The sequence below is a fragment of the Aptenodytes forsteri genome, unplaced genomic scaffold (genome assembly GCF_000699145.1).
Source record: "Aptenodytes forsteri isolate BGI_AS27 unplaced genomic scaffold, ASM69914v1 Scaffold216, whole genome shotgun sequence".
Classification (NCBI taxonomy): domain Eukaryota; kingdom Metazoa; phylum Chordata; class Aves; order Sphenisciformes; family Spheniscidae; genus Aptenodytes; species Aptenodytes forsteri.
The window spans coordinates 2807331-2820974 of record NW_008796114.1 but is presented as its reverse complement, the minus strand read 5'-3'; the positions used below and the strand labels follow the sequence as shown (position 1 = coordinate 2820974).

At 41.4% G+C, this 13644-nt stretch overlaps 1 protein-coding gene across 1 annotated transcript in view; it reads right to left on the bottom strand.

Annotated features, from left to right (window-relative positions):
* Positions 1 to 13644, bottom strand: part of LOC103905470 (rap1 GTPase-activating protein 1) — a 46939-nt gene that overhangs the window by 29795 nt on the left and 3500 nt on the right. Inside the window, exons 2-6 of the mRNA XM_009287149.2 lie at positions 9745 to 9838; positions 9257 to 9292; positions 3122 to 3169; positions 1977 to 2015; positions 1672 to 1863 (exon numbers count right to left, since the gene is read on the bottom strand). Of these exons, the coding sequence (XP_009285424.1) occupies positions 1672 to 1863; positions 1977 to 2015; positions 3122 to 3169; positions 9257 to 9274 (297 nt within the window). The 5' untranslated portion in view covers positions 9275 to 9292; positions 9745 to 9838. The remainder of the gene's footprint in view (positions 1 to 1671; positions 1864 to 1976; positions 2016 to 3121; positions 3170 to 9256; positions 9293 to 9744; positions 9839 to 13644) is intronic.

Here is a 13644-nt window from a genome sequence, read left to right as displayed (position 1 = left end):
CCCAGCTTCTCGCTGGCAGGGCACGAGAAGCTGAAAAGTCCTTGACTAGCGTAAGCACAACTTAGCAACAACTAAAACATCAGCGTGTTATCAACATTATTCTCATCCTAAATCCAAAACACAGCACTGTACCAGCTACTAGGAAGAAAATGAACTCTATCCCAGCCGAAACCAGGACAGTATAGTTTTCTGTGACAAGAGTCCTGTTCACCTTGTTCTTTTCTGACACTGGCTTGCTCAAAAACTTGCATGTTTAATGGAACATAGACACACATTCCTGTCAATTAAGACAAAGAATAAAACACTGGACACTGTAGAAAAGAAAGAATATAGGTGAGAGGACTTTTTCTGTAGTACTGAAGCACTGATGGTTGGGCACTTTGCAAATGTATAGAGTCCAATGGTATGGGAATTCCTGATCTCACTTGGAAGGAGCAATGATGATACATGGCCCTGCTTAAGCAGAGGTATGGACAAGATGAGCTCCAGAGGTCCCTTCCAACCTCAACCATTCTGTGATATCAGGTCAGCAGTGAATCCTACAATCAGAGTGAAAAAAAATCATATCCCAATTTGCGTCTCATCCTAGCTGGCTCTGGAAACCTTCAAGCACAACCCTAAATTTACCATGACAGAAAAATAATTACAATTGGCATACTGAAGGCTTCCAGAATGTCACAGGATAAATGTCCATTAACAGATTGTACAGCAGATTTGCCAGTCTAGAGAGGAAGCCTCCAGGAAGGGTACTTTACATAGAAATTATATTAATATCGGTTTCTAGCGTTGCATACTACACAAGATCATTCAGACAAGTCCAGCTACTGCAGAATAGGTCCCCAGTACTACCCAAAACTCCACCTCTTCCTGGTTTTGAACTTACTAAGCAGTTGCAGAGGGAGACCACTGAATAAGATGCAGCATGAGTATACCTGTCAGGCTTTCTTATCTCCTTATGCCATGAAACGAGTCTCAGAAAAGATCATGGGTTTGTTCTCACTTATCTTGATGGTTAATATCATCCTGAGGTCCAGTCTGAGAATCAATCAGTTCCCTAAACAGGCCAACCCAGATGGACCTTAACGGCCAGCCAACAAACATTCCCTTAATGAGGCCAAGCTCTGTCTCCCTATCTGTCAGACTGAAATTTTTGAAGTCAGGCAACACTTAGCACCAAATTTACTTAAATCAAACAGCTATAAAACACATTGTCCAGTTTCTTCATACACATTCTGTGGTGACTATACTTGCTGCTTATCTATACCGAGGAAAATGGACCATTTTTCTTACTACTGAGGCGCTGAAGTCCCCTCTAAAAATAATACCATCTCCATTTCCAGTATTATTACACTTTTTTCCCCTTGTCATCCCAAGGTTGGTATCTGTCCAGGAGCCTCAAAAGAGCTTCTTAACCAAATATAAGCATTTCCTGTGCAAACCTTTCTCTTCTGTTAATGCACAGGATGATGCACATATCACATGGGGACAGGACCAACCTAACACACTACTAGCCATACAGTAGTATGTACCTTATTTACATTAGTTCAAGGCATCACGAGGAATTGAAATGGAGTGACTGTGCAGTTATTTCTAAGTCCATCAGGAAAAGCCCAAGATACGCTTCAGCCTTGAGGCTGGGTGGGCAGAGAAGGCTCTGAAGATCACCCTTACCTTCCCCAGAAAATGTTTGCGGTACAGCTTGGCTGTAGGGTCACTCTCCAGTTTCACTTTACCACTCCAGGGAAAGGGTACATCAGGCAGAGTTGGACTCAAGCTGGAGAGGTTGTGGCTGGTCCCTTCAATCCAGTAGCCCCCAAACTGGGGTAAGATAATGAGAGGATATGGCCACCCTTTCTGTAATACCTATTCAGAAGGACAGAGAACATGAAAGCTGAAAGGCCAATAAGCTGAAAGGCCAATAAGCTGAAAGGCCAATAAAGTCCAAGGAAAAACAGAGGAGAGCAGTACTAACTTACCTCGTGGATGCTGGGGTAAGGAATATACTCCTCTTCTGTCTGAAATCAGAAGAGACCATTAGCAAAAAATGCGTGACATCATTTAAAATGTTATGCTCTCATGATGGCGCAAGCTGTGCCCTCAGCTTCCACTCTGCCCTAGTCCATCTTTAGAGTTTTACTTTAGGATTTAACATTAGACTCCATTTCCCAGGTCTCGGCATTATAATATAGAACTTTGAGAACAATAAATTCAGGAGTCAGATTTCACCCACCTTCCTCCTTGAAACTACACAGAAAACAGGCATGCAAAATGAGGTAGTCAAACTACAGGCAAATTGGATGAGGTTAGGAGTAAGAGCCTCTCTCCTTTCCTTCCACGCAGTGTTAGACAGCTGCAGACAGAGATGACAGTAGGGATGGTAGAAATAGTACTGTATTTACAGCGAGATCAAGGTTGTGTCTTCTCCATAGCTAGACCTATGGTATACAACTGAGCAGGGCTGAGGCATGACTGCAAGAATAGGAGTATCTGAGCCGCTTTATACCAGTTGGATGCCCCCTCCATCACCACAAAGAGCACTGACTATCTCTGTCAGAATTGAGCTATATCAATTCTCTGTGTGGCTTTTTTTGGTTTTTTTAAGGTCACTCCAAGATTGAATTCAAGGTCGAGGTTGATTTTAAGGTTACTGTGCCTGAGCTGAGACTAAAAGAATGGAGAGGAAGAGAATTTAAAGATAGGAATCTGTTCTTATTGGCCCAATATTGAGGGAAACAGACCAGCTTTCTAGTAGCATTTATGAGTCCTCAAGCAGACTACTGAAATAAATGCAATGTGGTTTCATAAATATTATTATAGGTCTTAAATTGAATAAAATTTAAGAAATTATTTAGTCAAAACTAAGATTTTTAATAATATTAAATGCTTATTGGAGCCACTTAAATTTGAAAAAGGGAAGTATTGATTCTGCTTCAGCTACATAGTTTCACCCTTTTGTGCAGCAACTTTAAATAAATAAATAAATAAATGAGACAAGCATATATGTGTTCTTGGGTTGTTTGTAGTCTCCCGGTTCACTCCAAGATGAAAATACACTGCAAGCCAGGTCAGTTATTATCTGCCATTCTCAGCAACTTAGGACACAATGACAGTTTGGCCTGACCTTGAGAGGAGCTGGAAGGGAACACCTTTGTTCATCCAGACGACTCCCCTGGAAACAGAAAGTCACAGACAGTGAATCCTATGTTTTAGCGTGTCTGTTTCACTTACCCTCTGTGTCCTTCTCCATATCCCCAATATGCATATTTTGTCTCTCTCTGTAGTATTCTATTTTATGCAAGTTTGGAATAAACAGAAGGAGTAAAGCTAGAACTTGGCCAGTCCCCTAGTTTGGCATTAAAACTGAAGCGCCCCCCCCCTTACATTTCTTAAAAAGCAGAAAGCTAGCAGAAATTAAAAGCAAATCTCCCAAACTGATTTTCTTATTTAATTCTCTAATCTCTTCTAGCTACTTTACTTCCTATCCCAAGCAGTAAAAAAAGGAAGAGAGAAAGACAGAACATGAAAGAACAGTATTTCAGACCATTCATTCCTGTTCTACTCTTCCCTCTCCCTTGAAGATACTGGCAGAGCATCGAGAACCTCAGAGCAGGGTTAAGAGAAGTAACAAACATTTATTTTGAGGATTAGGGCTAGGCAAGAAGGCTTTTAAGCAGCTTATGTGCCTTGCTTCCATCCACATAAGGGAACAAATCTGTCTCCTGGAGGTAAGACAGAAAGTCAGAGCTGCTATCCATCCATACATCTGACTTGTGCAACAGGCTCCTGCAGGCAGCAAGGAGACACATAGCAAAGCCCTGCACATCTGCTTTCCTAGGCACCATTACTGTGAGGTGAGTTGGAATGGCAGGGGAAGAGACTACTGGGTGCCTAGTTTCTTCCTGAATCAGCAGCTGGCATCCAGACTTGATTCTCTTTCTTAAGGCTATTCTATCCTCTGCCTTCTCACCATGGCAAGACTAGCTCGCTTACACCACACTTCTGCAGCAGAAGCACACAGGAAAATTTTAGTGAGGACAGCCCCAACACAGACTGAGCAGAGGCCCAGAACAAAAGAAGCCAAAAAGATATGGGGGCCAACAGGCTCCCAATAAAATGCTGCCCATAGTCCAAGTGGGCATCAATACAGACAGAAGAGTAAGAGGCAAAATTTGCATTGTCAGATAGGAAGCTGAAGACCAGGATTTAAGTTGCAGCTTTCTCTTATACACAATACACGAGAATTCAACTACTGCCACCTAAATCTTGTAACTCTCATACCAGACCATGCTGGTACACATGTATACATTTTTATACACCATCAGTGACTGCTTAATGGAGTGGCTAATTGGGGATTCCAGACAGGATAAGCAGCTCTCGACTTTGTTCTGAAAATAAGCAGGATCTGATTTATAACAGCTATGTCTATGCAAGTATTCTACAGTGGAACTAGCTTGTAAACTAGTATCTGGCAGAAATATGTGTATCTGAGTGGACGTCTACAGTGGAGATGTAAGAGGCTCAAGAGCAAAAGTTTGGGGCCAATGCTCCAGCCATATAGAGTGAAAAAACTGCTAGTATAGCAACAATATTAACATTGGGCAATAGCAACATTAGATCGAGGATTAATAATGACCAGGATGCTCCTTGCAGGAGCAAAAAAAAAAAAAAAAGACATACATTCCACATAAAAAAAAAGGTTATAGAAAAATGAGAAAGCTTATTAAAAGAACCTAAAAATGAGCCATAAAAAAAGCTAAACCTTCATGAAATGATGAGGAACCAGACCTTGAGCTCACAACAAATGCATAACACCTTCAAAAAACTCTTAGAAACACCAGAAGTAAACCAGTATGGCTAAACTCCAGGGTAAGGGAGACTAGTAGATGCATGAGGGCATTCTTCATAAGTCTGAAGTTGAGTTCAAACACAAAAAATAGCAGTAACAACAAATTTTAGTTGGTTAAATATAGAAACACAATAAAGCCAGTGAGGAACAATCTGCAGATAACATAGTAACAGCAAAAAAATTATTTTCCTTAACTATATTAGGAGAAAGAAGCTTGCCAAAATGTTTACAGGGTGACACAGGATCAAACTATAAAAGCTGAGCTTAGAGAGAGTTATCCCAAAAAAAAAAAATAAAAAAATTTTCATTTGTATTTTCAACAGAGAAGCCTGAACAAATACCAGTTTATAACTATTCTTCATAGGGAAATGTCAGAAGGCAGCACTGACAAAATGAACAACAAATTAGCAGGACATGGTAGGTTGCAAAATTAAGATGGAATGGAGGCTGACAAGTGATCTTTACCTTTTGCAGAGGTAGTACTAACCATTTTGCATTTGGGGAAGTCATAAAGCTGAGAAAGTGGAGTGCATGAAATATAAGTGCAAATGGATGTTTTGTTGATGTGATCTGGAGTTTCACTTGTCAACCTAGTGTGTTAGGGCTCATGAGGAAGGCTAGGTTCTGAAACAGGGGTCTCGGGAACAGTTCTTTGGGGCAAGAAAGTCCTATGCTCTAACAAAATAGGATTGAGACAGGAGAGACGTGCAGGTACAAAGCAGCCCCAGCCTTCTGGAACAAACTGTGGAAAATACCGGGACAAAATTGCTATGCACCGGGGGATTTCTGCACACAGAAATGGAGGTTGGGAAACTGCAATTTTGCAAGATTTCTCTCCCTCCCTTGGCATTTTTGGCAGATCTGATAACTGCAAAAAGTTTCTGGTTTCAAAGGAGGTCCTGGTAGAAGACCAGTATCTCAGAGAGGCCTGAGGGAAAACTTCCTGGGCTGCTGTAAAGGAGCTGCTGTTTCTATCTACAGAGAGTGGAGGAAGGCGCCAGCACATTCCATGACTGAACTGTTAAAGGAGCTCCTGGTAGCCTGGGAGCAGAAGACATAGGCCTAAATCTACCAACCTCTCCTCTGGAGTGAAGCTTCAGATACTAGCAAAGATCTAATGCAGCCCTGGGCCATGTAGTCCAAAGCTTTATTTTAGAGGGTAACCGGGACTGCAGGGAACTTACAGCATAAGTTGCTGAAGTGTCAAAGCATGGGCAGAACAACTGGTTGATGATCACTGTCATTCCTCAAAAGGGAGGGGCATAAACTATAGCAGTCTCAGCCACCTGTTGAGACACCATTCTGGTTTGGTCCAGCTTGGCTTGCAGCACTGCCTTTAAGGAAAGGCTTTCCCTCACAGTCTCCCAGGGTAGCTTACTGGAGACAGCATCGGTCTGGGAATCGGATATTCCCAGGGTCTTGTACAGGGAAAAAACCTGGCCTGAGCAGGATGAAAGAACAGACAGCAGAGGAAAAAGCCATCCAGACTCACAGTTGGGTCCAACATGGCATAACAATGCTATGATAACCCATGTTTTTTATGGGGAAAGAGCAGTGCCTTGAGGTGACTACTTCAAAACAGACAACTTAGATATAAAAGGGGACATAGGAAAAAAACCATGAAGGGGGACAGAGGAAAAAAAACCATGAAGGTATTTGTGAGAAAATAAGACTGAAGGACATGTTGAAACTGTACGAATGCGGGATAGAGGTAGTGAACATCACACCATAAAAGACAAAAGCAGGTAAGTGAAGAGGGGTTGGTTATGCAAGCATGTGAAGACCTAAAACATTTGGGTTTATTGGCTGAAATAAGATTTGCTTGCTTTTCAACTGCTTGCACTGCAGAGCAATCTAGTAACAATGTATTATTCCTAAGTGTCCTTAACAAAGTATTTACTGTGACTTCACTACATCTGTATACATAGAACAATGCGGCCAGTAGCCCATTTCCTTCAAGTAATGATTATTAAGATTAAAAAGAAAAAAAGAAAAAAAAGCAAACTTCATTCCCAGATCTCAGGGACAGGTTTCAGTTTAAAAAGAGCAAAACTTTACCTGTTAATTCATCACACATAATGTGAAACGGCTATGTTAATTTTCAGTCAGACAACTATACTCCAATCCAATTGTTAAAGTACTCAAAAACTAATTCTATCCTGTGGTTTTGTTGGTGTTATTTTACAGGATAAACGTCCAAGTCTCCTATTTTGGCTTTTACTCACTTGATTGCTAATGAAAATCCCAGATTTATTTTTCAAGAATAATTCAATAAATCTAAAGGATAGCCAGAGTCAAATGGAAGGAAAGGGAAAGCAAAACCAAACAAAAATAGAATAAATAAAGAATTAGTAAAAATATAAAGAAAGATCACAACAAATAATAAAAAGAAATATTGGGGGGGTTTTTGGGGGGGGAGCTTTTTCTTTTGGAAAACACCTCTCCTCCCTTCTTTCAAAAAATTGCTGTGATACTTAAGCAGCAGTTATTAATTCTCCCAGTGCAAGTCAGGTGACAAAACAAGCTAAATTAAAAAAAAAACACCGCTATACAGTCTTAACAATGGGCAGCTAAGAAACCAATATAGATGCAAAATTAGGTGGTCTGTATATGTTGGAAGTTCTCATCAGCTCCCTCTGTTATATCTCCAACTAAAGAGGTCCAAATCCCACGACAGACAGTTTTCATATGGTAAACTGGGAGCTGAGAAACACTGAGAATCTTAAGCAGCACAGTCTTCCAGTAAGGGACATCTGCTAGTGATTCTTCCTGGAAAGGATTGTCATACCTTTTAACATGCACTTCAACAGAACGAGAAGCTCTGCACGCTCAAGCTTACTTTCTAGCACAGAGTGTTGTGGTTTAACCTCAGTTGGCAACTGAGCACCACACAGCCGCTCACTCACTCCCCCCCCAACCCCAGTGGGATGGGGGAGAGAATTGGAAGAGCACAAGTGAGAAAAACTCGTGGGTTGAGATAAAAACAGTTTAATAATTGAAATAAAATAATAATAATGTAATAATAATAATAATACACAAAGCAAGTGATGCACAGTACAATTGCTCATCATGGTATGGAATGTCCCTTTGGCCAGTTTGGCTGTGCCCCCTCCCAGCTTCTTGTGCACCTGCAGCCTTCTCAGTCGGTAGAGCATGGGAAGCTGAAAAGTCCTTGGCTAGTGTAAGCACTACCTAGCAACAACTAAAACATCAGTGTGTTATCAACATTATTCTCATCCTAAATCCAAAACACAGCACTGTACCAGCTACTAGGAAGGAAATTAACTCTATCCCTGCCGAAACCAGGACACAGAGTTAAATGAGCAAGGCACACTTACAGAGCTTGTTATTCTAAAGCACTGAGCATATATCCCAAACATAGTTTGGGTGTCAGTACAGTGGTTTCAAGGTCTGTGTCTGCCTACACATGACTATACAGAAGATATACCTTCAGCCCCTTCTTCCCCCACTTCTCCTTTCTAGTCTACCAAATAGTACTTCAGCCTCATAACTCTGTACTCAGCATTTTGCTGCTACCTTCTACCTCCTCACCTTTATAGTCCCACCAAAGTCTTGCATTTTTCTCATATCCATAATTTGATCACCCAAATTCCAGAAAAGAAGTTAATTGTTTCTTACAAGTTTAATTCCTGCATATAATAAAAGACTGGCGTTATGTGTCATGTTACATGTTATATTAGGTCAAAGTTAACCACAGCATTTTAAAGGAGGTATACCACTCAGAAAATATTGGTAGTCTGTAAGGATGCTCTAAGAACAGATCATGCAAAAAATTTAGTTTTAAAGATTTTGTTGTTAGATATATAACATATTATTGTATTACTATTTCTCTATTCGGAAAGGCAGGGTTATTTTTTTCCCTTTTATTCTATTTTAATTTTATAATGTAATATATGCAACTAAATGCATTTATTTCCATATGAGAATTAAGCCAAAGTCCTTCTTTCTTGTGCAAGTTAAAGACAGGGCCTACAGTAGTTATTTATTAAACTGTTTGACCTTGCTAAATGTAGTTATGTTAACATCCCATTAATCACCTGTCATTAGCAGCTGCTACCCAGCAGAAACATAGTTTCTCGAAGAAGATGCCAGAGATAATGCAACTTTGATTTTCTCTCAGAATCACACTTCTGCAAAGAACAGACAGAATTATAATAATTTGCGTCTACTCCTTCCATCATGCTGGCTGCAAAAATGAACACAGGAAAACGCTTTTGAAACTCCATTTAAGAGTAGGTATAGGAGCTTGGGCCTAGAAGAGCTAAATATTCTGCAAGCCCAAACTAAAGCATATTGAGAGTGAAGTGACAAGACAAATAGCAGCTGATTATTTGTTTGGCTATGAAAAATCAAGAGATCCCAAAGTTTGACAGAATAACTTCTCCTTACCTGCATTTTTTCAATCATCTCAAACAAGTCCACAGTCTGTGAAAAGACAACAGGGAAAAGAATTTAACATCTGCAGAAGCTAACGTCATCTTCTGTGGTAACCCAGATATTGAAGAAGCCAACAGCTCCTTCCACGTTTTGGCACAGAAACTACTTGCTCGCTGAAGACAAGATGGAATCATTCTTCCTTAACAGATAGCATGGACAATACAACTGGCCAAATTGTCTTCAGCTTGTGTTGCAAAAGCTTGACCTGGAACCTGATCGGACAGGTATCAGGAATTTCTCTCTTTCAAAGGGTCAGACTACTGACTTGATACAGTATAGCATAAGAAATGGTTAAATGATGAAGTTTAGGATTCTCACAGAAGTGGGCAACCATAGCTATAACACATGCATGCACACAAGCTTGCTTTCAGTCATTTCTTCTGCTCAGTGGTTCAAGGCACATTCCAACCCTGAGCCAGAGGAACGGGGACTGCCTTTACCTTGTTGCAGACAGCAGGAGCGGGAGCACATGGAAAGCCTTGGGTGGGAGCGTCTATAACATCACTGAAGCAGCGCACCCCCTCCTCAAACCTCCTGCAAGAGACAGAGGCAGAAGGGGAGAAAAAAGAAAAAAGGAAAAACTTCTAAGTCTTGGAGAACTCAAGATGCCAGTGCTTGCCTGCAGTGCCTCCTTTGCCTTCTGCTTACTCTTCCTCTCCCCAGACCATTTCTTGCCTATGAGGAAGCTGTCATTTCCCTGTGAGATTCCCTAGCTGTCTTACTTACCACGTGCCACCTGCAAACATCCTGGATATAACAGCAAAAATCTTCTGGCCCTGACAGTTCTGTCTCTGTTCACACGCACTATTCTCCTCACAACTGTCATGTAAGTGCTGAACGATCTTTTTTGCCAAGTTTCTCCTCTATCATAGATTTGCAGCAGAATAAAGACAAGTCTCACAGGGAGCTTTGGGATCAGATCTCAGAACTGAACCATATTAAAAGAGCTAGAAGTTCAGAAATATCACTGAAATCAGCACCTAAAGGACAGCCCCAGTTGCCACAGCCTGGGTATTACTCTCCAAGACAGGAACATAACAGAGATGGTGCCAGAACAGAACTGATAGAGACCCTGCAGGAGGGACGCACGCATGGTTCTGTGTTACCACTGCTAGTAAAGCCAGTGTGTGCATTAGATGGGCTTTTGTCTGCACATCTTCTATTGAAAATATATTCTTATTTTGGCCCCTGCTGGAGCAGCAGTGTATACAAATAGCAGCAGCAGCACTTATTTGATTTCATAAAAGAGAAAACAAAAAAATAACACAAACAATACACTGTAGTTTAAAAGACATATATTGCATTGCCCATTGCACTATGGACAGTCTCACTGCTAGCTGCAGCGCTCCTACTGTTAGCTAATAAACTTTCCATGCCATTCACAGATTTTACTAGCAGTCACAACTGGGGTTTAAGTCATGGTGAAGGTCACATAGGTGGGGTTGGGAACAAAGCCCAAGTTTCTAATACAAGAGACAAGGCTCATCCACTTTGTAATGCAATCATGAATTGTTATCCTCTAGCTGTTAGATGCATGACTCTTACTGCTTCCATGATAAGAGTTCAGTACCTGTAAGAGTCCGAGTGACTTACTTTGAACCCAGTGGCTACATTCCCCGTCATATGGAAGTGTAACATATTTCTGTAATCATGAAGCTACACTCTACTACAAGCTCCAAGAATCTCTATACCCACCAATTCCTGACAATTCACAATTTATTTGGGTAGCCCAATGGCATCATGTAACTTGTATATAGGCTGATCTACACAAAGTAACACAATGCTTCCATCCCACAATTTTCTCCTAAAACCCAAATGAGAGAGACGTGTAATGCATCTAAAGATTAAATCCATAATGTATATGGGAGGGAAGATGTAGGAGTTAGTCTTGACATCCTCAGATAAATATTGGAATAGTCAGATGGCAAATGTATTTTAAATTAATATTAATATTATACCAACGCATGCTTTACTCATCATTTTATTCATTTACTTGAAGCATGTTTGGGACTAACAAAATTCATGTCCAAGGCAGTACATAAAAGATTTTCATTGTTTCTTTTAGAAAGCTGACGTTTCTGTTCCGTGAGCCCTAAAAGGTAAGAGCTTAATTTGATAAATTCTCATTTTCAGAAACTAGCCATCTCCAAAGAAGTGTAATAGTAAAACTTTTGTGCAACTGGATGCCCTGGGGCCTTGTTGCATGCTATAGTGTTTTTCTTTGGCTGTCACTGGTTTGAATCCCGAAGCATTCAGTAGGGAGCAAAATACACACCTGCATCATGGAAATCTGGCAGCTCCTACATGAGGTCAGTGTGGCCAGTCCCGCCCCTCTTCTCTCACCATAAATTCACCTCTACATTTTTGGACTGACCTGAGCGCTTCGTGCAGCAACTGCTCCTTACCGTTCAATCCTAGTACAGTTCTATTGTCAAAATGACTCCAGCAGATGCCAAAATCACCAGTCTTATCATACATTTAGAGATGTTCTCAATTCTGTAATTATCCCAGATTAGGAATGTGCTGAGGGACTTTAAAAATCCAGGAGAATGACTTAGATTTTATGTTATCTTTTACAAAATACCACAAAAATTTGGGGCCATTTTAACTATTGCTTGAACGTCCATGTGTGAATTTTGAACTTCTGGAATGAAAAGCACTAAGTTTTATTTATAGAAAGCTTTATTTATAGAAAGAGAACATACTTCTTTCCAAATTGGAACTTCAAACTCTGACCACAAAAAAGCAGATCATCATCCTTCTGAAAAAGAAAAGCAATTCTGCAGACTGAAAAAGGAATATGTATACTTGCTGAAGCTTTATTTTTAGGAAATAGCAACAAGGGGAAGCAGAGGGCCTAGAAAATGCTAAAGACTAAACTAGGATTTTACTAGTGAGAGTAACCAGTGCATTAATTTCAAGCAGGTAGCCAAACTAGAAGTAGGTACTGCTGATCCACTGCTAAAGACTCCACTCTCAATTCTGAAATGGTATGAGAAGCACCTTTGCAGACCTCTAAGCCACTATCACCACACACACAATTCTGCTCACGTCCTGTATTCCCATCTGGCAGCATCCTCTGCTATTTCAGTCCTGGGATGTCTCCATACAGCTCTCTCAAAATCATTCCCATCTGCTATAGCTGAGCCAGTTCAATAACCAAGTCAATGCAAATATTTGTTCTGAGAAAAACACAAATTGGCCTTGACAGATTTCATACGTCCTTTCATCCACCTTTCATAAGTATTCCAGAGGTAAAGGGTATTTGTTGTGCTCTAAAGAGACAAGTGCCCCATATCCTCAGGTAACTATTTTCCTGAAAGTTCACAGGGAAGCAGGTGTACAGCTATTGTAAAAACCTTTGCTAATCTGGAAGCCTTCCAGTAAGAGAAACAACATGGCACAATTTGCAGCTAATTATGGAACGACAGTCAGTATAATAACTGGCATCCCAGCCTGATGAGTGATTCTTGCAATGAGACACTGATGTGTTTTTGAAATCGCTCACTAGAAGGGACAGGCAATTCAAAAAACCTGAAGGTAATTTGAAACAACAAGAACAGGCCCGAAATGCTCATACGGAAAATTCTGGGCAACCACTTCCCTTGAGCAACAGCTTCTGCTCTTTCACTCCCTTGTTTCTCCCTTAGAGACATATTTGCTCTACCAAATAAGACTTTTCGGTATTCAGTGAAGACAGCTGAAAACTTGACGCGAATAGCCTTACTCTACTAACACCAGTATGTATAGAAACTAAGGCTTTGAATTTTGCTCACACACGGATTCCTAAAATTCAAGAAAAGGAATTACCAAGACAGAACTAGGAAAAGGAAGCAACTACTACAGACGAGACGCAGTTTGCTCTCAGCTGATCACAAACTTTTCTGCCCACAGACTCTGACTTCCAGTCAGAAACCTCACTTGCAGCTGCACTCCCCTTTCTGGCTGCTGGGGAGCTCCTGCCCCTCCCGTGAGGGCCACTGCTCCGACATGTGGGCAATCCCAGCTCTCTGCTCAGGGCTTCCCCTGCCTCTTCTTGCACCGACAGAAAGGGCGGGTAGGGTACCGACAAGGCCCGGAGAACCCAGCTAGCTCTCACTCCCCACCTTTCTCCTGCAGGACAGGAGAAAGGACAACTCCCGAGGCAAATTAATCTCGCCATGCATCCGCACTCCCACCTCCTGAGAAGTCCAAATTGGAGAACTCGCCCACTCCCGGGGAGACAGGAGAAAAGCAAGCGAGCCTCACTCGCGCCCTCTCTTTCCCAGCAGCAAGAGGAGCACCCGCCAGCCTCACTCGCCCGCCTCCTCCCGACCAGAGCGGGGCCCAGAGAGGGAGGG